This window comes from Cetorhinus maximus, chromosome 10, assembly GCF_964194155.1.
Source record: "Cetorhinus maximus chromosome 10, sCetMax3.hap1.1, whole genome shotgun sequence".
Classification (NCBI taxonomy): Eukaryota; Metazoa; Chordata; class Chondrichthyes; order Lamniformes; family Cetorhinidae; genus Cetorhinus; species Cetorhinus maximus.
This window is the reverse complement of record NC_135888.1, coordinates 114,348,858-114,374,610: the sequence shown is the minus strand read 5'-3', so window position 1 is coordinate 114,374,610 and position 25,753 is coordinate 114,348,858. Positions and strand designations below refer to the sequence as shown.

Genomic DNA, 25,753 nt, shown 5'->3' with positions numbered 1-25,753 from the left:
CCTGGTGTCCTATCCATGTCCTGTTCCAGCAATAGGAGAGATCCACAGATATGGTAGAAGAGTAAGGAGGTATACTGTAAGGAGGTAGTGACATTGGACCCCATGAGGTCCATGAGGAACCTCAAACATGAGAAAGGGAGCTATGAGCTGATTACCACCTACTATTCCCCCTCAGATGATGAAGGAGTTGGAAGGAGTGCAGAGAGTAGCAAGGACACAGAATTTACTCTGGTTAGGAGACTTCAAAGTCCATCACCAAGATTGGCTCAGTAGCACCACTAATCATTGAGTTGGTCAAGTCCTGATGAAAACAGCTGCCAGTCTGGGCTTCTGGTAGATGGTGAGAAAACCAAGACTAGCTTAACCTCATCCCCATTAATCTGCTGCAGGTGCATCTGTCCACCACAGTACTGGTAGGAATAGCTACTGCATAGTCCTTGTGATGACTTCATACTGGGGGAGGTGATGGCATAGTGGTATTGTCACTGGACCTCAATTTGAATGCCGCCACGGCAGATGGTGGAATTTGAATTCAATAAAAATTCGGAATTAAAAGTCCAATGATGACCATGAGTCAATTGTTATAAAAACCCATCCCCTGAGGAAATCTGTTGTCCTTGCCTGGTCTGGCCTACATGTGACTCCAGACTCAGCAATGTGGTTGACTCTTAAATGCCCTCTGAAATGTTGTAACAACACTAACTCAGGTGAAACAAACTGCTACAAAGTCACAAAAAAGGAATGAAACTGGATGGAAACTCCCTTCCTAACAGCACTGTGGGCGTACCTACATCACATGGCCTGAGGTGGTTCAAGAAGGCAGCTCACCACCACCTGCTCAAGGGCAACTAGGGATGGGCAATAAATGCTGGCCCAGCCAGCAAAGCCCACATCCCATGAATGAATTTTTAAAAAACACCCTCCACTGTGCTGTGTGTACCAGTGTGCTAAATGGGATTGATTCAGAACAGATTTAGCAGCTTGAAAATGAGCATCCATGAAGCACTGTGGGAAATCAGCAACAACAGAGTTGAATCCCAACACAAACTGTAACCTCGTTGCTCAGCATGTCCCTTAACACTAACATTACAATCAAGCAAACAGCCAATTCTGGTTCAATGAGGAGTGTAGAAGAGAATGCAGAAGCAGCACCGGGCACACCTGAAAATGAGGTGCCAAACTATCAAAGCTACAACACTGGACTAGATGCATGCTAAATAACTAAAGCAGAATTTGATAGCCAGAGATGAGCAATCCCACAAGCAGCAGATCAGCACTCCTGCCACACCCAGCTGTGAATAGTGGTGGGCAATTAAACAACTACCAGAAGGGTCCAGGAACATTCCCATCCTCAACAATAGTGCAATAAGGCTGAAACATTTGTAATCATGTTTAAACAGTTGTGCCAACAGGTGATTTATCTTGGCCTCCTCATGAGATCCCCAAAATAACAGCTACTAGTTTTCAGCCAATTCAATTCACTCCACATTATATCAACAAATAAATAGGGCCGGATTTTCTTCTCCTCTTGAAGTTGGAAATGGGGTCAGGAATCATGATGACTTTGTTCTCTTTCCATGGAAAATTTAAACTTCCCATATGAAAATAGGCCCACGCCATCTTCCCATAGGTAGGAAAAGATTCATGTTATGGTCGGGTTGTGACTCCGCATGCACATCCTCTTGATCTCGAGCTCGCCATTGACAGGCACAGGGGGAATTTGTTTTTTTCTGTCTCCTCATATTTTCATCAGGTCAGGTGGGCATTGGAAGATTTCTGAAAACTGGCCTCGTTTGAGAGTTTGGGAACCTTGGGGGAAGCTTGCCGAGGAGTCAGTAAGTTTTGACAGATGAACGTTAAATGTTTTGACATAGGATACTCTATTATAAGTTTTTACTATACTGATTGATCATAGAGTTCCTTCCTGCAAACGTTTTTTGACAACTGCATTGATTAGCATTGTATTAGTGTAGAGATACATCGGGGTACTTTTCCAATAGGAAAGGTGCTATAATACATTCAAATACGAAGGAAATAGTGCTTGGGAACTCTAGTGTCATGATCTGAAACAATGTAAGAGTCCATAGTACTTTAAATTTGGAAAGAAAATAGTCTACAGCTTTCACATAGAGAAAAAAACCATCAGTTCCTGGGCTGTTTTGATTGACAGGCCATCTGGTGGAGCTTATTAATAAGTGAGCCATCATTTTTCTAATTTCAACAGGTTCCATTGTTGGCAGTTGCAAGAGTTTACTTTGGCAGCTGAGCCCATTAGAATGCTTAGATGTGTTTCAAAATTTGCAAACCGCTCATTTCAGAGGGGGTTGTGTACTCAGTTTGATTGACAGGCTTATGAGGTTAATACAAGGTTATCAGTCTTTGATGTGATTACTGAATTGACATCAGTTTATTTTTACAAATGAATTACACTTGAGGTGATTTAACCTCACATTCTCAAAGTTTGTTCTAACTTCAGTGATCAAAACCACTTGTCAAACAACAATTCTTTTTCCCTAACAAGTTCTACAAATGTTCCATTTGGTCTTATCTTTGAAGTCAGAAATTTCAACTGATGTGCTTCACAGACAAGTTCATAAACATTAAGTTCTGCAGTTTTGACTACCTCATAATATAAAGACGGTTCTTCCAAAAGACTAGAATAGGCATTCAGCCTTCCTGAACAAAACTCTGCAAAATGACAGTCCATGTTTCCTTTGGCCACTTTAGCTTTGTAGCCACCTTTTCAAATGAGATAAAATATCTCTCAACTCCATTTTGAGTGAATTTAAGCAATAGGCAAAGGATCTTTACTATATCAAAGCTTGGTGTGGACCTCAATGCCTTATCCAGGCTCTCTTTCACCCCATAAGCTATGCTTTTCTCTAGCCAGTTCACACTGTCTGATTTCTTTCTCTCTCTCGAGTTCAAGTTCAAATTTTCGTACTTCTATTTCTTTCACTCTTTTTCCAGTCTTTAACTTTTTTATTCCTTTTTTCCTCATTTTAAAGTTCAAGTCTTTTTCATTTCTCCATCTCTTTCTCTCTCAAATTGCTTCATCTGCAACTGAATTCACATTAATTCAACTGAGTTATCACCTGGATTAATTTATCTTTCTTCCAATTCCAAATGCTCTGCTATTACCTCAATTATGTCAGCTTTCTTAGCCTCTGGTTTTAACTCTTCTAATGCAATTAACATAATCTTGGTTAATTGGTGCAAGTCACTCAGGGATAAATCTTCCCTCTCCAGAAAAGTCTTAGCAATTGACGTAACCATTATGTTTTCAATCAGTATAGGAAAATGCACCATGAAAATCTTGTCAACCTTAAACTTAGCAAGTACAAACACTTGTATCCTGATCTCATTACAGCCTTGGTACAAACATGGACAAAAGAGCTGAACTCCAGAGGTGAGATGGGGGTGACTGCTCTTGATATCCAGGCACCATTTGACTGAGTGTGGCATCAAGGAGCCCTAGCAAAACTGGAGTCAATGGGAATCAGGAGGAAAACTCTCCACTGGTTGGAGTCATACCTAGCATAAAGGAAGATGGTAGTGGTTTTTGGAGGTCAATCATCTCAGTTCCAGGATATCACTGCAGGATCTCCTCAGGGTAGTGTCCTAGGCCCCACCATCTTCAGCTGCTTCATCAATGACCTCCCCTCCATCATAAGGTCAGAAGTGGGGATGTTCGCTGATGATTGCACAATGTTCAGCACCATTTGCAATGCCTCAGATACAGAAGCAGCCCATGTCCAAATGCAGCAAGACCTGGATAGTATCCAGGCTTGGGCTGACAAGTGGCAAATAACATTCATGCCACACAAGTGCCAGGCAATGAACATCACCAACAAGAGAGAATCTAACCATCACCCCTTGACATTCAATGGCATTAAAATCGCTGAATCCCCTACTATAAACATCTTGGGGGTTAGAATTGACCAGAAACTGAACTGGACTAGCCATGTAAATACTGTGGCTACAAGAGCAAGTCAGAGGCTAGGAATTCACCATCTACAAGGCACAAGTCAGGAGTGTGATAGAATACTCTCCACTTGCCTGGCTGAGTGCAGCTCCAACAACACTCAAGAAGCTCGACATCATCCAGGACAAAGCTCCCGTTTGACTGGCACCACATCCACAAACATTCATTCACTCCACTACCATTGCACAGTGGCAGCAGTGTTTACCATTTCCAAGATGCACTGCAGGAACTTACCAAGGCTCCTTAGACAGCAGCTTCCAAAACCATGACCACTCCCATCTGGAAGGACAAGGGCAGCAGACACATCGGAACACCACACCTGGAAGTTCCCCTCCAAGCCACTCAGCATTCTGACTTGGAACTACATTGCCATTCCTTCACTATCGCTGGGTCAAAATCCTGGAATTCCCTTCCTAACAGCACTGTGGGTGTACCTACACCACATGGACTGCTGCGGTTCAAGAAGACAGCTCACCACCATCTTCTCAAGAGCAATTAGGGGTTGGGCAATAAATGCTGGCCTAGCCAGCAACACCCAATCGCATGAACAAATAAAAAAATATGTCCGGTGGTTTAACATCCCAGACGTGCCCCAATTCATGTCATGATCCCTAGCCAGCACCCTGAGCTTTTGGATCAATCAGGATAGGGACTATTAACAATGGAGGTCAGGCAACAAAGTGATGGTCATGCAATTGTATCATTGTTGTGCAAGCCTTGTGTAGATCAGATTGCCCCTGGCATTCCTTGCAGTCTCTCCATGGCCCTTGCATCCATTAAAGACTTTTTTCGATTCATGATTTCCTTCTCATGGTCTGACAAATCCTCATCATCTGAGGATGGCTGATCTTCCTTGCTCTCTTCTCCTTCCACCATCTGTCCACATTGCAGTGCAAGTTATGCTGTGCACAGCAGACCATTACTATTCATGATGCCCTCTGGAGTGCATATTGCAGAGCCCCTTCAGACCAATCAAGGCAGTGCATGTGCATTTTAAGAAGCCCATCGGTGCATCTTGGTGAATAATCCAGCATATCTTGGTGACCATTTTGCGGGATATCCTCTGACGTCTCTGGCATCAGCTCTCAGACATCTGGAGGTAGTTTGGTTTGTCCTCTGATGAGTTGAAGCACCAGTGCCAGTCTACGCTGATGCCTTCCCTGGATGTCTGCATCCAGACTAGCCTCCCCTGTGGTGCTGTCTGTTGTTGCCCTCAAGGCCTCTGTTGTTGGACAGCAAGAGTTCTCCTTCTTCACATTCTCTCTTCCTGCTCTTGAGATTGCAGGAAAATCAGGTGAATGAGACCCATGGTTGGGACAGTAATTGCACTGTGTGAAGAGGGCATGCTTGCCCATGGTTCTCATCCATTTAATTAATTATTAGGGAGTCACTTTAGTCGGCCAACTGTGCTCTACCCAAAATGAACCTTCTCCCAATTCAATCTGCGATGCTTGCAACCAAACATGTGTTTTCAATGAGCCACAGAAAATGGTGCATGTTACATTCATGACCTGATCCTGTATTTTATACCCTCCCCTGCCACTCTCATGCTTGCCCCCATCACACTTGACCCACCCAACATAACCTTTCCTCTCCTCTCTGTTACCTTTGAACCTCCCTAATTACCTTGGATCCTATTATTACTTTCCTGGAGATTCCTTGTGCCCACACCTGTGACCATCTCAATGCCTGACTCCTTCTGTTATCCTCATCCACGCTTTTGTTCACTTCTGTGACCCACCACATGAGGTTCTCCATTACCCGATCCTGATTCTACACATGCCCTCATACTGAGTACAACTTCTCCCCTTTGACTATGACTGTTCCCTCCGCCACCCAGCACTGTCGATTCCACCCTCAGTTCATCACCATTGATAGCATGATCCTGCCCTTTAGGCCCTTCATCCATCTTTTATTCCCTACTTGATCTGCCCACCCCCATCACACCCTTCCCTCCACCACACCTCCCTGCATCTGAACACTAATCATTCATTGCCAACTGCCGTGTGCCATAGAGTTTAACATGGAAACTTTTTTCTTTATTTGTTCATGAGATGTGGGCATCACTGGATAGGCCAGCATTTATTGCCCATCCCTAATTGCCCTTGTTCAGAGGGCATCTTAAGAGTCAACCACATTGCTGTGGGCCTGGAGTCCCACAGGTAGGCCAGACCAGATAAGGATGGCAGATTTCCTTCCATAAAGGACATTAGGAAACCAGATGGGTTTTTACAACAATGGTTTCATGGTCATCATCAGATCATCCAGATTTGTTTTTTACTGAATTCAAATTTCACCATCTGCCATCATGGGATTCAAACCCAGGTCTCCAGAGCATTACCCTGGGTCTCTGGCATGCCAGTCCAGTGACAATACCACTATGCCACTGCCTCTCCTTACCTTAGTGACAACTGCACAAAGCCAACTGGTGGAGACCACCTTTAAATGATTGTGAACTCGTGAACTTGGTACCATGAGATTCTCGTGTGCCGGTGACTTTATTTGGAGGGTAGGACGTAATTGAAAGCTGTTTCATGTTAATGAGTATCCATTGCATGCAAATGTATTAACAGGCAGCTGTATTTTTCACCACACCGCAAAAATGCCGCTGACTCTATCGCTGCACCTCAACCCACCGTCGGGAAATCGAAATTTCGCATCCCGCTTCATTAAGTCACATTTCCTGCTCTTGTGGGCTGCACAAAATTACAAACAATGACTGAAGTTCAAATTGTTTCCTCAATGCTTCTCTCGACTCAAACTAATCAGTGAATGTAGATCAAGTTTGGGCTCTTCCCTGATGTCTGTTTTAACCTCACGAATTAAGTCACAGTCCTGCACCAGCTTAAGGAAGTTATTTTTCTCCATTTCAAATATACCCATCATTCCACTTAATTTATAGCTAATTAAAAAGCAATCATAAATAATAGCCTTTCTTTATCTGATGCAGAATCCTCATCTATTTGAGCAATTCTACATGAACATGTTTTCACCCTGGTGGCCAATAACAATTCCAAGTGCTTAGCATCTTTGCCTTGATGTCACAAGCTTACACTCAAATTAATTCAATCCTTCACTTACCTAAAATTTGATGGTCCCATTTTACGGTCAACAGCAAAGCGATGGTATTCACCACCAAAGTGAAGAAAGCTACCTATTAAGATTGAACATCTCTGCAGCATGGATTTCCCCTTTCTAATGTCAGTTTGAAAGTGTAATCAATTCAAGAGGTTCTCCTGGGCCTCCAGCAACAGTGATATTATCAAGCAGGGTAAGCACCCAATCACTTTGAAGTATTCTCGCAAATAACAAAGCAGGATTAACCTTCAATTTTCATTACAATTTTGCAGAAATGTAATAAATGAGTGGGATGGACACATGGGGGTAGGGTAGAAACTGAGATATAAAGCAGCATTGAAAATATTATTTCAACAATGTAAAATGTTATCATAATGGAGAAATTTGACATTTCACAATTGTAAAATTAGTTTTTCCAGGCCAGTGAGGTTGTTCAACAATAATTATGAACAGTACACCATTCAAGACCCAGTTACACTTCATTCAACAAGGTCCAACTTTTCACAGGTTTTTACAAATAGCATAAAATGGCAACTTCTTGTCAGATCAATGATTTCTACCCAACTGCAGTCTGGGAGGGTCTTCAACAGCACACCTTCTATAGGAGTATAGAATCGCTGGCAGCAAATTCTGGATTTCTGTGTTAAACTAAGTGCTGACTTCAGAAATTGCTATTAGTTTCAGAGGAGTAATGATGACAAATGTTGATGATTTCATCATTATTACAACTGCAAAATCCAGGCCAATATTCTCTTTAGCCATACCTTCACTAAGCCATGTATATGTACCTTCCCTGTACTTAATTCCTCATTCTGTTTCGTGTTGGTTAATGTAAAAAGCCATTATGTGATTAATATCACAATGATTCTTGCTTTGTGATCTTTTGTGACTTGTTCCACTTCTCCCATCCGTTTCTCAATGGTATTTCTATCCCTCTTTCAACACTGATTTTTAAATGAGAGTCAACTATGCTGTCTGCTGCAGCAGTTGAGAAACCCTCCTCTTGGCAGCATGTATGGTGGCCCAAAGCGATCCCCTAAACTACTAAAGCATTAGCCAGGCATGCCTCCTCCAATCCTCTACCATTACAACCTGTAAATACAAGGGGCTGACCAGAGGGGTACCCATAGCACTATATAAAAAACACGCAATACAATATCACTAGAAAAACTGGCACGGGTACCAGGTAAATTTGAGCTTTAAGAAGCTGGCAGCAAGTTAATTTCTTGCAAAATAGCTGACCAAATTAATGGTAAACAGCTAAAGAAAAAAACAACCGAACTAGGAGAAGATAAACACAGCAGCTACTGGCAGCAATTCAGTTCCATTAAGATAAAGGACCAATCAAAAGGAAGGGCGTTCTGATGCAGCATCCATTTCTTTATAGGCGCTGAGTGCCTACAATGGTATGTTGGCAGTTCAAATGCATTATAAGGTCATTCCTTAATTTAGGTAACCATGCCCATAATGAATATAGTGTTCAGCTTTTGGGGAGGCTGGCAGTACCAGAGAGTTCATAACAGTAGCCTCAAGGTCTGTAACACGGGTCTTAGGGCCTGATGCATTGCAGCATTGTAGGTACTGAACATTGCAACATCAGTCCCACATTCCTAAAGATAGTCAATTGTCTCAATTTTTCTTGCCACTTCCCCGAGCTGAATTTTTCCGTCGGCGAGCAGGTGGCGGGGCCTGCTCGCCGACGCGAAAATGACGCTGGATGACGTCAGGGGGAACACCCGATGTTATCCCACCCCATTTAAATCTTCAGGAAGGCGGGGGCACAGCGAGATCAGCTGTCCGCCCACTCACCTGTCAATGGCCAATTGAGGGCATTGACAGGATAATTAAAACAATTAAAGGACCTGCCCATCCAACCTTAAGGTTGTCGAGCAGGCCAAGAGCCCCAGCGGGCTTCTGAAAAAACATGAAACCTCATCCACCAGCGGGATGAGGTTTCATGGAGGGTTTAAAAAAGTTTATTAAAGTTTCAGTGAAATTTATTAACATGTTCCATCTCGTGTGACATTGTCACATGAGGGGGACATGTTAAGGATTTATTTATTTTTCTATTTTTAAAGTTTATAAAGCTGTCAGCGACTTCCCTGAGGCAGCACTTAGCCTCAGGGAGATGTGCGCTCTTTCGTGGGCATGCGCGCAAGAGCGCACTCTCGCATTTGGGGAATCCCCCCATGCCCGCACAGGAAGCGCATAGCGCTCCCCGCCGGGCATCACACTGGGCGGGCCTTGATTGGCCCGCCCACTTAAAATGGTGGCGGGGCCCACTTCTCCGGCGGGGATCGGCACCCCGCCTGCCGGAGCTTGGGTCGCACCCACCTGCCCGACAGGCAGAAAATTCTGCCCCCCATCTTTTGAAACTAGTTCACACTTTCATCAAAATCCATCTCAATTGTTAATAATTTGTTTGAACAACCTTCAGTTCCGGCATCCTTCCATCTACTAATGATGATAAACAAATCAAATAAATCCATTTCGGATGGGATGTCTTCATGTGGTACATCTTTGCTGATGGCTGAAGGGGCTTTTCCTTGACAGGTAGGTTCCGCACAAGTACCACACATGAAGTTACCAAGTGTCATTATAGGTTGTTGATTTTGGTGTTGGCATCTATTGCTAAACTACTGTAGCCACTGGTCATTGTGGTGGTGCATGCCAGCCCACAGGAGATGTCACCTTTTGCCTCTGTCATCAGCTTGTGACTCCCAGATGTGATAATCAATGTCTTGGGCCTTCATGTCATGCTTGCAAGCATCCTTAAAGCAGAGCTGCAGGTGTCTTACCATTATCTGGCTCCAGCTAGCTTACCATGGAGAAAGCCCTTGGGTATGCGGCTGTCTTCCACCCTGCAGATGTGCCCAAGTCAATGAAGCTGCCTCTGTTTGATGAGTGCTAACAAACTTGGGAGCTCAGCCTTTGAAAGGGCTGCCACATTCATGATTTTGTCTTGACAGGATATACCAATAACGCACCACAGGCAAAAATGATGGAAATTGTTGAGCTTCTTTTCTTAATAGCTACAAGTCGTCTATGTTTCACAGCCATGTAGCAAGGCACTGAGAACACAGACACTCAGTCCTAAGGGTCAGCCTGATGTTATTCCATGCACATTTCATGAATCCGCCAAAGTGGATAGTTGCTTTCCCTATGTGTGTATCGAGTTCTGAATCAAGGGACAATTTGCCTGTCACTGTGGACCCGAGGTAGCAGAATTTGCTAACTACTTCCAGCAGTGTGTTATTTAGTGTGATCGGGGCGAAGCAATCTGACTGACAATAATTTCGGCCTATTTTCCAGGATCCCATATTTTCACAGCCAAGAACTACACTTTCTACACTTTTGTCAGCTAACAGAACCATTAATAAAATTAACTGCTCAAAAGTTTAACATCCAAAAGCTGCGCATTCCATATCTTGATACTTTTTTCATCTTTTTATGAATCACTCCACTAAGTAATGTCTTGGGCTGAACAGATAATGCAATTATCATGAGCCAGAGTTAAACAATGCCTCTATGTGTAATATAGGATTAATAACGTAAATAAAGATAATTTTATTTATCTCTTCAACATTTTAAAGTTTTGAACAGTAGAAATATTCTTAATGAAGAAGTTAATTAAACTTTAAAATTTTGCATAAGGCTGCAGCTGTTAATTCACATCTTGGATTTAATTATTTTTAATGTTTTGCAGAAGTCGGCAAATATTCATTTATGTTATCGGTTTAATGAAGGTATAAAATGTTAATTAAGTCCGAATAACCAAGATTTTTGAAATGAGCATTTGAGCACTGGCAATGCAGTAATTCATTTCAGTGCCAATATTGTTATCTGCATTACTAGTTTAACAATTAGGCCAATTTGAAATTCTTAATTTTATCTCAATGTTCTATCATAATTTGACTGAGTCAATTTAATAAATTAAGAGATAAACTACATTTGCTAACCTCTTGAGTAGTTAAAACTGGCATTTAAGGTGGTTTATTGTCAATCAGTGACTGATTGAAAGTTACATGGATCCCTATTGCGTGCAATGTGGGAGAATGGTCATGAGATAATAAGGAAATTTAAATAATAAGTCTGAAATAAAGAATGGAGAAAAGGGAGAATGTAGGTAAACAGCATTAGGACAACTGGAGCACCATTGTATTCTGATTGGCAGGATGTGCCAAGTGTTGCTCCCCAAGGATCTGTACTAGGGCTTCATCTTTTGACCATATTTATCAACCACTTTGATGAAGGAATAGGGCATAAGAAATTTGAGCAGGAGTAAACCGCGGGGTGTCTCATGCCTATTCTACCATTCAGTGAGATCATGGCTCATCTTTGACATCAACTACACTTTCCCACCCTATCTCTGGATTCCCTTGCTGCTCAAAAATCTAAAGGGGTAAAAGGGAAAAGAAATGCTGGCCTGGACAGCAATGCCCACATCCCATGAACAAATGTAAAAAAAATCTACTGATCTCAGTGTTAAACATAGTCAATAACTAAGCATCCACAGCCCTCTAGAGTAGGGAATTCCAAAGATTTACAATCCTGAGTGAAGAGATTTCTCTTCTTCTCAGTCTTAAATGGCTGACCCTGAGTCTATAGCCCCTGGGGCTCTCCAGAGACACAGCCTTTCAGAATCTCCACTGTTAAGCCCCCTAAGAATTTTACACATTTCAATGAGACCACCTGTCATTCTTCTAAACTCCGAGAATGTAGATCCATTCTACTCATCTGAGAAACCTGTGTGTGTGCAAACCAAACTAGTGAATCTTTGTTGCACCTTGTCTAAGGCAAGTGTATCCTTCCTTAGAGAGTTGAATACCAAGTTTGCAGATGACACTTAATTGGGAGGCCATTTACTTTGGTCCTGGGAAAGACAAATAAAAGTTTTTTCTCATTGGTGAGAAACTAGGAACTGTAGGGGGGCAAGGGAAGATGCATTATCTTTGAAGGGCATGCATCATAGATTCACCAGAATGATTTGTGAGTTAAAGAACTATGCGTCAGCAAAAGAATAAAAGGCGACATGAAGAAAACTGTTTTTTAAGCCCTGAGTGTTTTGGATTTGGAATGCACTGCCTGAGAGTGTGATGGTGACAGATTCAATTGTAGCTTTCAAAAGGGAACTGGATAAGCACCAAGAAGAGAAAACACTCACAGAGCTACAAGGGAAAGGCTGGGGAATCAGATTAGCTGAGTTGATGTTGTAGAGAGCCGGCATGAACATGATGGGGAAAATGGCCTCCTTACCTGCTGTAACCATTCTATGATTCTTAAGTTATGAGGATAGGATGCATAACCTTTCCTTGTGTTCTCTTGAGTACAGAAGATTGAGGGATGCTCTAATCACAGTGATTAAAATGATAAAAATATATGATAGGATAGACAAAGAGGAACTATTTCCTCTGGGCAATTCAGAAAAGGGAGATATGGGCGGCATTGTCCGGTCCTGTTGGTGGCGGGCGTCATGGTAGGTATGAGCAAACAACATGGCGACAAGGCCAACAATCGATTTCACACTGTCGTGAAAGCAGTTCTCGATCATCCGCTCTACCCGTCAATGGTGGGCTGCATTTCCCAGTGAACTTCGAGGGGAACGCAGAGCTGAGTGCACATAACCTTGGGCAGCGCTCATAGAACATCAAGGAAGAGGCACCGTGCATTTGTGGGGGTGGGGGACAGTGGGGGCACAGGCAAGTCCTTTTTCCAGGCTGACTTTCAGTGTGGTGCCGGGGCAAGGGCTCCAGTCCGGGTAAGGCTGGGGTTGGGGTGTGGGGTAGGGGTCAGGGCTGCACAGATTGAAGGAAGGACGCAAGCACATGCTGGGGGGATGGGGGAAGGGGGGGTGCTGAGGGAAGTGGCCACACACTTGGGAAAGCTTGTCAAAAGTAAGCATTCTTCCACAGCTGAGGCCATTCAGCTGCAGCTTGGAGTCGGGTCTCTGAAGTTTTTCTGCCCATTCAAGCAACAAATAAGTGCCACCAAATGCGCCAGAACTTTTCACCCCTCAGATGCACACTGCAAATTAAAATGCATTTTAGGGGCTACAGAACAATTGGCTGACTGGGCAACTTATACAATCTCCTTGCGAAAGGTGACCATGGCGCAGTCCCAGGTGGAGATGCTCACAGCCCCTTGCAATGTCTTTATTAAGATTTGGACCAGTATCCGTCATGGTTCAAGCTAACAGTGCAGCCTTGTAGTGTGGGTTAGGAGAATGCCTGCGCCTGAGCTGAGAGCACAGCATGCAGTCCAGTGGACGAAGCTGCTGCCAATCGGTCAAGTGGAGAGGGGCGGAGGTGTCTGGGGTTTCGGACAGCCATGAAGCATACTGCACATTGGTCATCTAAGTGGTGGGCAGCATGCTCCTGCATGCATGAAGGGGCCTTCAGACTTAACCAAGAGATGTTCTTAGGACAACTGTGCTAACCCATGTGTCTTTCTCTTTGATCTGCAGGAGCAGAACATCAGAATCATGGAGCCTGGTGATTTAGAGGTATGCCTCATGGCTTACAGGGAGCAGAGAAGAAGAAGAAGGGTGCAGCGGAGGCGCCTGGCTTGGCAAAGGGAGGAGCACCTCCCTCAAGGTGAAGGGGCGGCAGGGCCTGTTGTGCACACAGCTGAAGATCCACAGAGAGCTGTTGCTCGTATGCACTTTACTAGACCCAGTGTCTATAGACGGTGCGTATCACTGCTGCAGGTAACTGAGAACCAGTGTCACCGAAGACTGTGCATGTCTAGGGAACTGGTTGGTCACATATGCCACCTACTGCAGAATTTGGGGCCCCAGGGACATGGACGGCATCCACTGCCAGTTACTATGGCACTCAATATTTACACCAGTGGCTCCTTTCAGGGCTCCACAGGTGACCTATGTGAGATCTCACAAGCCCCAATGCACAAGTGTATCCAGGAGATCATGGATGCCATCTTCGTGAAGGCACAGAACTTTGTCTTTCAGGGGTCAGGAAAGCCAGGAAGCAAGAGCACTGGGATTTGAGCAGATCTCAGGTTTCCCACATGGGCAGGGTGCCATCAACTGCACTCACATGGTGCTTAGACTCCATGGCAACAAGTATTCAACTAAAAATCAATCAATCTCAAGGGCTTCCACTTGCCATATGTTTAGCTGGTGTGCAACCACCACAAACGCATCCTACAGGTCTGCTCACGATTCCCAGACAGCATCCACGACTCCTACATCCTTAGCAGGTCTCAGATCCCTGACATCTGTCAGATCCAGAGAGGCTACAGGGTTGGCTCCTCAGGACAAGGGCTACCCACAGAGGACATGGCTAATAACGCCCATGCGGCAGCCTCAGAGTGCAGCAGAACATGGTACAACAAGGCTCATGCCGCAATCCGGACTTTGGTGGAGCAAACAATAGGCATTTTGAAAATGGGGTTCCAGTGCCTCTACAGGTCCGGAGGAGCATGCAATACAGTCCACCGAGGGTGCTGCGCATCATCGTAGCTTGCTGTGCTACACAACCTGGCAATGCAACAGGGGCAGGACCTGGCTGAGGAGGAGATGGAAGAGCTGCACGTATTCTCTGATGAGGAGGACATCAAAATGGAAGATGGTGATGAGGTCTTCGAAGAAGGGGATGCCAGCGATGAGGCCATTGCATGGCCAGCTGAGGCAGACATGCTCGGGAGGCCTCATAACTGCAATATCCATGGAGAATGGTGACGAGATGCAGTGAGGACAGTCCTGACATCCTCACCTTGCATCTGCGAACATTTGACTCCAGTGTGGCTGTTGGCAGCACACATACCCTCAGTGCTCATGGAGATGCAGTGGAGGCCCTAATTGTCACTAGATTCCAGGAGGATGATGATGACGACATGCAGTGAGGACACTCCATAGATCTTCACATTGCCTCTGTGAATGTCTGACTCCTGTCCGTCTGAGGGCAGCTCGCTTGCACTCTGTGATCAGGGTCATACCGTCGAGACGCAGCCATGAAACTGATCCTTTGTCAGCCTTCAGCACTTGTGCCCTTCAGGAGCATAACATCACTAGTCACATATGCTGAAGAGATGGGGGGCCAGCTCCATCTCAAAGGTGGTGAGAGCAAACAGATAGAATGACGGAACTCCGTGATGCCTTCCCACAACATTCTGGCAGCAATGACAAGCGCTGTCGAGGTGCAGGCATCAGTAATGTGTCCAGTGATTGTGAAGCCAGACCATCACTTCAGTCTGAAGGTTACACACTGCACAGGGAAGAGGACCTGGACTGAGACACCTGCCTTTATCTTGTGCAGGGACCAAGGTTTCACATGTGAATGACACGAACACTGCTCATCATAGCAAGGAGCCATAGTCAAGGAGGCATTCTTGGAAGTTTATTTACAATAGTGAACATTACGTACTAGTGATTAACACCCGTGCTCAGGCTGTGCAACTAACAAGGTGTCAGCTGTGGCTCAGTTCATAGCACCCTCGCCTTTGAATCAGAAGGTTGTGGGTTCATGTCCCACTCCCGGAAACCAAGAACTGTGAATGTACTCGAAAGAGTTACATGCGATCTGTTGATAACTTGAAAGAGTTACATCTTCTAAACTTTCTTAACTCTGCCGTTGCATCTTGGTGCTCCTCAAGCATCCACAGCGGAGGTGGAGGCAGCTGACTGTTACCCTTCTTGAACCGCTGCAGTCCATGTGGTGTAGGTATATCCACAGTGCTGTTAGGGAGGGTGTTCCAGGATTTTGACTCAGCAACAGTGAAGGAACGGTGATATCTTTCCAAGTCAGGATGGTGAGTGGCTTGGAGCAGAACTTTCAGGTGGTGGTGTTCCCATGTATCTGCTGCCCTTGTCCTTCTAGATGGAAGTGGCCATGGGTTTGGAAGTTGTTATCGAAGGAGCCTGGAGGGCTCCAGCCTGCTTGGGTGTCCTGCTGCCAGCAGCGCTCTCCTCGGCCTGTGGAGCTGTAGCTGCAGGGGTCACAGAAAGGGAGGATATGGATCAGTCGGACATTCATGGCGTGACCTGGGTGGGTGGATCTGGGATGTTGAGCTGCTGGTCCTCCTTCCTATGGGTGCTCATCAGCCCTTGACTGACTCCTTGAGGAGAAAGGGAAGCTGAAGTGAGGTCAAGCTGTCCAGCAACCCTCTCACGTTGACACTGTTGGAGGCCAACTATGGAGTCAGTGATGGAGTTCAGCCTGCACAGCAGTGCAGGACCAATGTCCTGGACCAAGGTCTCCATGGCGGCCGCCATCCTACCCATGTTGACCTCGATGCATCAGCATGCCGGCGTTATCACCCAGGATTGAAGGTGGGTGGGGGTCCTCCATTGTCCTTTGCAATCTGAGGAGTGTGCCAGCCATCCTTTCCTGATGTTCCCGTCATTGTCTTTGCAGCTCCACCAACTGATTGTGGACCGAGTTCAGAGGCGCATCTGAGTGCCAACAGCCAAGGATGTCCGTGCCTCTGCCTGCCATTGAAGAGATTGTGTGGTGTGCTCACCTGATTGTGATCCCAAGGCCACTCTACATCTCAGTCCCACCGAGGTGTGTGTGTAGCGCTGATGGAGGGTGTGGGTGAGCACTGTGACAGGTCTTCAATGGTGCTGCCCTCAGGGTTATCATCCGAGGTTCTCTCAGCGATGGGATCTGGGCTCATGGTTACCAGAGGGTGATGGTTCAGATATGCCAAGAAGAGAAAGTAGAGGCTATTAATGCTTGGCAGCCACATTAAACACAGAGCAGTAGACTCAGTAGCGTTGAGAGAAGGATCATGTGGTGCAGGATCTTCATGTGGATGCTATGTGGTTGCCACAGGAACAGTTGACGTCCTCTCTGGCCAGCTCCAATGCGTGTCTCTGAGGAGATAAAGCTAGATGGAGATGTGAGGGTGTGTGAGAGGGAGTGGGTGGTGATGTTCCTTGAGATGGCAGTGAGTGAGATGCCAGTGAATGTGTAATGTCCTTGTGAATGTGTGAGTTTAGAGTGATTAGATGGTTGCCTTACCCTGGCAGCACGGATGAGATCATTCATCCATTTTCTGCACTGGATGGCTGACCTCTTGTGTGCAGCATTGGCACTGACCACCTCTGTCAGCACCTCCCAAGCTGGAGTGATTAGACTGATAGGCCTCCTGCGGTGACAGCGGCGGTACAGGACATTGTGGCAGTCCCCCGCGGCATCAAGAAGGCATCCCAGGGGTGCGTCACTGAAGTGGGTGGGGCCTGCAATCTCCCTGGCTTCAACGGAGCAGTACTGGACTGCAAACATTGAGAAGTGTGCACACAGCTGCATTTTTAATACGGCGCTTGGCGTGAGGAAGCAGCGGGATAATGGCATGGCGGGCCAATCAGAGGTCACCCGCCAGCAATCCGGCAGGTTTCCTATGACTACATAATTTATGAGTTGCTAAGGGGACAATATGACGCGAAAACCCGCTATTGCGACCGGCGGATTAAACATCTTTAGTCATGCCCGCTTCGTGCAAATCTGGGACAATTCTTAAAATTAGAACCAGGCCATTCAGGAGTGAAATCAGAAAATAATTATTTGACAATGAATAGCAGAAATCTGGAAATCTTTCCCCTAAAAGCTCATGGATGCTGTATCAACTGAAACTTTGTAGACTGGCGTCGATAAACCTTGTTAGGGAGCGTATCAAGGGATATGGATCAAAGGCAGATAAGCGAGGTTGAGGTGCAGATCAGCAACTAATTGAATGGCAGAATGGGCTCGAGGGCTGAATATCCTGTTCCTGTGTTCCTACTCCTGACTTGCACTATTCTTATAAAAGAAGAGTTTGAGATTCATGATATGTGAACCAAAAACTTTAACCAATAATTAACCAAGGGAGCATAAATTTTTAACCCAGGATTTATCCTTTTATATTGCTTTTCAACACATACGCTTGTGATTTTCACTTGAGAACTTGACAATTGATGAACTCTTGGTGAAACAATTAAACAAACCTGGCAGGTGAATTTCAGAGCCGATTTTCACAATAGGAGCAGCACTTATACAGCCCAGTCTCATTATAAGGCTGCCAGTAAGCTTTTCACCCACCTTCAATTATAAGTCTCCCTATGATGACACCAGATCTTTAATAAGGCTTCCAAATCTACCCTGGAAACTGACATGTCTCTACGCATCCTCTGTTTTCTTCAGGCACTTCTGCTGTGGTGCATATCTCATTATAAAGCTAAAATTGCTATCTTCTAGGTGGAATGCTATAATGAGCAGTGCACTTAGAATAGTGCTGATCGGGCAATAATTACCAAAAACACAAAATTACCTTAAAGGGAAATAAAAGATTTATCAGGGAGAAGTTGAGTGTCAAAAATTATCTCTGATTTATTCACTTTTTCAGGGGATGGTTGTCTACACATCTGATTCTAATGATAGCACAATTGTGTGATTTTACTGCCAAAGTAACGCATCAATTGTGAAGATATATGTAGACAAAATTCAGTTTCTTGTGAAGCAATGAGCAAGCACAGTGGAATCAGCATAATAGGTATAATAAGTTTTCCCTTTAACAAATGAACAACAGCACCGAACTGGAGTAAAGCAAGGAACACACACACAACATTTGTACATTGCTAAACATGGTTTAAAGTATGCACATTCCTATCAATTAAGACAAAATATTTTATGGGCAGAAATTTTTGCTCGGCGGGCATGTGCCCGACCCGCTCGAGCACGAAATAACACACGTTGACGTCAGACGGGCATGCCGACATCAATGCACAGTCGCATGATAGTTCAGTCGGTGGGCGCATGCCGGTGTCGGCAGCGCGTCCACTGACAATTAAAAGGCCTTTTACGGCCATTAAATAATCAATTAAATTCAATTTTTTGCTTCCTATCCAACCTAATAGTTGGCGGGCAGGCGAAAAGGCCAAGCAGCCTTTGTACTTTTTTGGAAGCCTCATCCACGGGCGGAATGAGGTTTCCAAAAGCAAATAATAATAAAATATAAGTTTTAAATTTTAATTAATAACATGTCCCTGCTCATGTGACAGAGTGACGTGCGGGTATATGTTTTATTACATTTTTATTCACTTCATTTTCTTTTTTTAAAAACGCTTCATCTCCCTGAAGCAGCTCTGTGCCTCAGGGAGATTATGCAGCGCTCACTCGCGCGCATGCAAGATGTTCGCGCTCAGCCCGTTCACCCTCCTCCTCCCACCAGCACAGGCAGCGCTCAGCGCTTGCCAAGGGCAAAGTTCTGCCCTATGCACAGGAGAAAAAGAACAAATGACATGGAACAGTTTAAAATCCATTCTGTGTACGAGTTGATTAACGGCTGAAACTAAAGCCAAATGAAGAGATGTGGTCAATTCTCCCGAGGGAGGGAGCATCAAAAAGAAAATCATTAACTTGCTGATCTAGGCAAGGGGGATGAAATAACCTAACATCAAAAGAGGTTTTGAAATCAATCCAGAATGCTTCAGCTTCAACAGTGCTTGTCAGTTGAAGCACCTTACATAAGAAGCATGTCCCAATCATATTTCAAAAAAAATCAAATAAAAGTAAGAGTGTGTTAATCTTCTGATTTTTGACCCTAATCTGTTTGGGAAATAACTATCACACTGAGCTAACAATTAATATCACAATAACAAAACAACTTAACTGTTAAGAGAAACCCTGTTCCTCTAACAATAATTTCTTCAGGCATGCAAGAGTAATTATTTTTATTTAAAGTAGTTTCTAGAATAAAAATTTAGTTTCGGCTTTCCCAGTCCACTATTTCTCCCTCTCTTCTATTTACATTACTTAACTTCATAGAGTTGTAAAATGTTATAGCACAGAAACAAGTAATTCAACCCATCAAGTCTGTGCTGGTGTTCTTTTCCCAGTTGGGCTACTTAATCTAATCCTACTTTCTTGCCAGCTCCCCATGCTCTTTCAATGTTACTCAATTCACTTTATGTACCTGAATTTTGATTCAGCTTCCTTGCTGCCACCATCCATTTTGAAGGTAAAAGAGACATGGGAAATGTTTTAATAGCCTTAAATTGGCTAAAAACACATCACCATAGGATGGGCTGCTGATAGCATGAATAAACATCCAAACAAGTAAATTCATCCATGCTGTGCTAATAGCTAAAGATAATGTTTACAAGCCAACAATAGCCAGTGGAAAAGAAAATGAAAATTCAAAATCATTTTCTATGCATACCTCAATGCATCCCTTCACAAGCAATTCAATAGTGCAGAGGCAGGTTCTTCCCCTTTGTTTCCTATTCCCCTCAAAGTTTAAAGCCAATATAAATTGAAAATCTACCTCTGCATTACATTATGCATGTTTAATTGTTTTATGTTGCAAAGAACTATTTTATTAAAAGAAACAAACTGCACCATAAAAATGCTTACTGAAACTGGACCCCATCGCTTGGCAAGTAGGTAGCAATATATGACAGATATTAGCTAGGGGAAAATCAGAAAGAAACTGAAACTGTGACAGAAAAGAATGTAATAATGGACTTAGCCTGCATTGCACCAGGAAGCTGAGGATGACAGCCTTGCCTATTTTAAAATATGTGACCCAGCATCACTTAATTTTAACAAATTACATAATACTAAATGTAGAAAAAATTCAACTTTTAGTACCTATGCTGACAGAGTGGAATTGGTACACTGAACTTGCTCATATAATATAATGCATGGTATGTATTTCTGAATAGCTGACATTCAAATAATTAGACAATTCAATTGCAGCAACGGCTGCAATATTTTGTCACTTAGTGGATTACTGGAATGAAGACTATAGGTGACCAAAATGTTATATAAAGAGCTAAATATTGACACTAATATAATACGATCTTTCTTGATTAGCGCTGGATAATTTTCCTGTTTTTTTTTCAAAACGGACATTAAATTCATTGCAGCTAATCAGGAGAGTACGATTAGCATTCTTCAAAATAATTTCTCTTGTCAATAACTTCCAGAGGAATTGTAGTGAGTGAAAGACTGAGAGATAATAGAGGAAGTATTATGTATGGGAAACAAATATTATTATCAGTAAGGTCCACTGAAAGGCGGTAGTGCAGAAGAAGTGTAACACATGAAGCTCATCACTGCACTGGCGCTAGCCCAGAGGATGCATGCTTAAAACAGCTCACTAAAAGACTAAAGCTAGCCCAGTGAGAGTGTCACTCAGGAGCATCACTAATGGACTGGCACCAGCCCAGAGGATGTAACACTTAGGAAATTCACAAACTAAACTAGAATGAGTGCCATAGAGGCAGATTTCTAATGGGCTGAGATAATCTAGAGCAAAGATCATTCAACAGCTATTAAATGAACCAGAACCAGCCTCTGGGGTCTGTGGTACTGAAGACTAACTACAAATTGCCAGTTGTCCAGAAGGAAAGACATTCAGGAGATTCACTTGAATTGGTATTGAAATCATTCAGGAAGCGCACTAATAGACATGGGTAAAATATGATCTAAGTCTGTATTTCTAACATCCAAACTCCTGCTGTTTGTGGAAATTTCAGTGGGATAAGATTGCAATTACTCCAGGTACCATAATAGTAATGTAATTTGACTCGCTGCATAACTTGTCAATACGAATTAGTGCTAAGCAGTTGTGCTAGTTTACCTATGCTAATGCTAATAATGTTGTTGTGTAGAAGAGCAAGTTGCATACTGCAAAACATTATAACTAAAAAGTTTCCCTTCAAAATTCAAGCTTGTCCATTCCATGGGCCAACAAGTCCATCTATACATAAAACAACAGATGTCTTGTCTCTGGAGGACCACATATAAATGTACCAGAATAATACATGTTTTATAAGTTATCTGGAGATATCTCCTGATTAACAAAAGACCAACTACCTATAACATTCTGTTTACTTTACATCCCCACCACACACAAGGAATTTAATGAGTATAATTAATTAAACGTAAGAAAAGTAAAGCTTTAATTATTTAAATATTGCAATGATGTTCATTATGCATTTTGATTAGACATCACTGAAACAACATTTAGTTATAGAATGTATATGTGTACAAATATATATATTAATGATTTATTTCTGTAACCTGGTAGTTCTATGTTCTGTAAATTGTCAATATTTACTTGGGTGTTTAAAAACTCAAAGCCTTTCAGTTTTAATTTTAAGCCTCATTAAACAAACCTGTGAATACTGCAGTTTCAATGAAACAGTATAGCCTTCCAAAAATAGAGATCTGAGAGAAAGCTATAAGAAAGTAAATACAACACTGAAGCTTTATTTGCAAGTGAAGTTGGCTGAGCCGTGATGCCGCAAATGACTCTAACATGGTATATAGCGGGTACCATGCCAAGCTATGGCATTCATTGCTTAGAAATACAGTTATAAAAAGATAGTACAAGAAAGGTAATGTGGTGACATTGCATTGTATGGGTATTAGGTGAGCTTCTTGGTTACTAGAGAGCAATGTTTACACTGTATCAAACACCATTCAAACTCCCCGAGGCAGATATGTCAAGCAATGAGACAATTCCAAATTAAAACTCAGACGTCCTTAGTAAAGAGATCAAACAATTAAAGCAATAAGCAATATACTACAGGCATATGTGGAAGGTGGTGAGGGGGTGGGGTGGAATCTGCTGCTGACTAGAATTAAAATAGTACATTATCTGCCTTATGATATGACTACTACTCAAAAGATTGTGTTAAAGAGCTAAAAATTGACCACCACCTATTTCCCCCTAGGAACTCTATTAATATTTTTCATTTGGCCATGGCAATATCTATCTACTTTGAACAACTGAAGAAGTTGAAAATCCCAACGTATTAGTTCCTACTCGACCTATGAACATCACAAGAAATGAGTGTCCATGGCAAGAAATGTGTGTCCACAGCTTTTGTCAATGGGATGGAGGGTCACTGAATATCAATGAAACCCTTCGAAAAAGGATATTAAGAAATAAAAATGTTACCACTTGAAACAAGAGGACCTCCAAGGCAATCTGTTAGATCATCTAATTTCTATATTATGAGATAGCTTGATTGTACATAAGGACAATATGAATGCAAACTGATTTAGTGGTTGTCAGTTGCTTAGGCTAACAAATAGTGATCTCAAACTCAAATGTTATGAACAAACAGCTGCTGTCTGATTAGTACTGGATTGTTTTAAGAAGGGTCAACATTGTAGCATGTTATTCTGAGAGCACAATCCAGGCAACAGTGGAACACAGACAGGGAGAAGCATTTAAGCTTTAAAGAGGAAAAGCTTAGAATTAGGTAATAGACTGCATCAGAATTAAAAACTGTACGGTAAAATATAAATATGAGAGAGAGAATCAAGTAGCAGAGAGAATAGAGCAGAAGAGGAAAAGAGTGCTGATAAAAAAGGAGGAAATGATGAGGAAACATTCAAAGGTTTTTACATTTTTCAATGAATACTTAAAATTGTTACTAACAGGTCTAATTGCATTGTGTAACTGTATTACTCCAATGTTATTTAAGTATATCATTTGGTTGTAGTACAACATTATAAATGGGAAAATTTAAAAAGTAGTTAGCCCAGGGTACTTGCAATTTCTTGGGTCTATTGGCCTCCAACAGTCAAGTTAAATTCTAAGAATATATTTTTCGGTTCACATATATTGTGTGGAATTTATTCCAGCAAAATGCGGCAGGAACCATGGCAGCTCTCCCCACTTAATCATGGGAAAGGCACCCCATCGGTCTCCCGGGAGCAGCAAAACCTCTCCCGATGAAGTTGGAGGATGGAAGGTGCTGACACGCGATTCCTGGACACCAGCGACGGGATGTCAGTTAGGTTCATTAATGAACCAATTATTCCTGAGCCCACCACAATTCAGTGGTGGCTCAGGGATTAAATGGGAACAACAAGGCTTTCCCGCACCTCCCAAAGACGGCCCAGCAACCATATTGGGTTTGCCATTGGCCTCCCAGGGATGAGTCACTCATTATCATGCACTCTGTGCACGAACAAGGGACCCAGCATCAGGATGGGTGGGGTGATGGGTGGGGGTGTGAAGGGGCTGCATCTCCTCATTGCTGTCAACACCATTGGAAGGAACCAAGGGATTGCCTAAGGACACCAAGCCAAAGTTGAGTGAGGGAAAAATGGGGATTGTGGGGTGTCACTGGAGGGGGGAGTCTGCTTGACTGACAGCTCTCCGCCTACAGGACTTCCGCTGCCAGGGTCCTGAATTCTGGGGAAGGTTCAACGATGGTCACATAAGTCCCTGAAGGGGACCTATAATACCATCAGGCCACCCACATGGAACTGATTGGGGTTCTCCGCTGGTTCTCCTCCCAATGGGTGAGACCTCCATTGGGCCAATTCAATCCTGCCCATTGTATAAGAAGAATACACATTGGGGGCAGGCAGCATTTATTGCCCATGCCTGACTGCCCTTGAGGAGGTGGTGGTGAGCTGCCTTCTTGGACTGCAGCAGTTCAAGGCAGTAGCTCACCACTGCCTTCTCAAGGACAATTAGGGATGGGCAATAAATGCTGGCCTAGCCAGCGACATCCACATCCCGTAAACGATTTTTTAAAAAAATAAGTCCACAATCAATTGTCCATCAAGAAACTCCAGCTTTATCTCAATGTAAACTATATATGCCTTCTAAAGATATTAGTTAAATGATCATTTCAAACTCCGTCATCATCAGTCTCAGATCGGAACTGTGATTTGTGAGTATTTGTCAACGTTCACCTTCAGGGGAACTGAAACATAACCTGATTTACAAATCATTTTGTGCTTCCAGAAGATCACCCAAGCAAAGGTTTTAGGTATGGAAGAAACTCACTAATTATGCTTAAATGTATGCATTTTGCATTCAGTTCCATTTGTTTTATAATATGTCAACACAACACTTCATGCTAATTGTGTTGATATCTGTTATATCTGACATCAGACATACCACCATTACTTATATAACTTCAAAAGAGAGGTACATTAAAACTGGCATCTTGAGAGTGACATCTCATATCATGTATATTTGCCAAAAATGGAATGTCATTTCCAGATGGTTTCCTATAGGTTTTGATTACACTTTGATTGTGCCAAAGCACCAAACTGATCCTCAATTAGCTTGCACATTTCCACATTACACAGCTCAGCTCAAGACTACAAACATTTCCAGTTGTAAATACCAAGTTTTATCAGTGGTAGAACAAAAACTCAGCAGAATAAATCATCTTGTTACTAATGTTCTTGTTAAACAAATATTTTGTCCACAGTTCTTCAAAGACTCTCTGCTAGAGCCTGCACAGGTGCTCAAATCTCAATAATATGACCCTTTGATGGGAAGAACTATTTTGCTGGTTCACAGTTTCAGAAAGAGACTTACCAGAAGTAGTCCTTACAAGGTCTGTTGTATTTCTCAATCCAAGAAATGCAAATTGATACAGCCTCCAAAAGCGTGGCTCTCCAAAGATAATAGAATGGTATCTCGCCCACTGATATATTATTTCATCTTTGGGATAGCCATCTAAAAATTAGATTCAAAAACGTTCACTATTTTTCTATTAAGACATCAATTTTGAATGAGGATGTAAGAAATCATGAAGGAAGAAAAGGTCGTCAAATCTGCACTTTCCACAAACCAAGTACACTGCACTACCATGAGCGCTAACCTATCTATTCAATATCCAGAAGCAAATAATCAGAGGATAGCTTCAATCATAAGATCAAACTGTAATTATGGATGAGTAATGCCATTCAGCCCACCATGATT

General features: G+C 43.1%; 1 protein-coding gene across 2 annotated transcripts in view; it reads right to left on the bottom strand.

Annotated features, from left to right (window-relative positions):
- The window catches only part of LOC144685956 (gamma-aminobutyric acid receptor subunit gamma-2-like), a 162,577-nt gene that overhangs the window by 101,980 nt on the left and 34,844 nt on the right, over positions 1-25,753 (bottom strand). For both annotated transcript variants that reach the window (XM_078551019.1, XM_078551020.1), the window contains exon 7: positions 25,367-25,507. In XM_078551019.1, the coding sequence (XP_078407145.1) occupies positions 25,367-25,507 (141 nt within the window). The remainder of the gene's footprint in view (positions 1-25,366; positions 25,508-25,753) is intronic.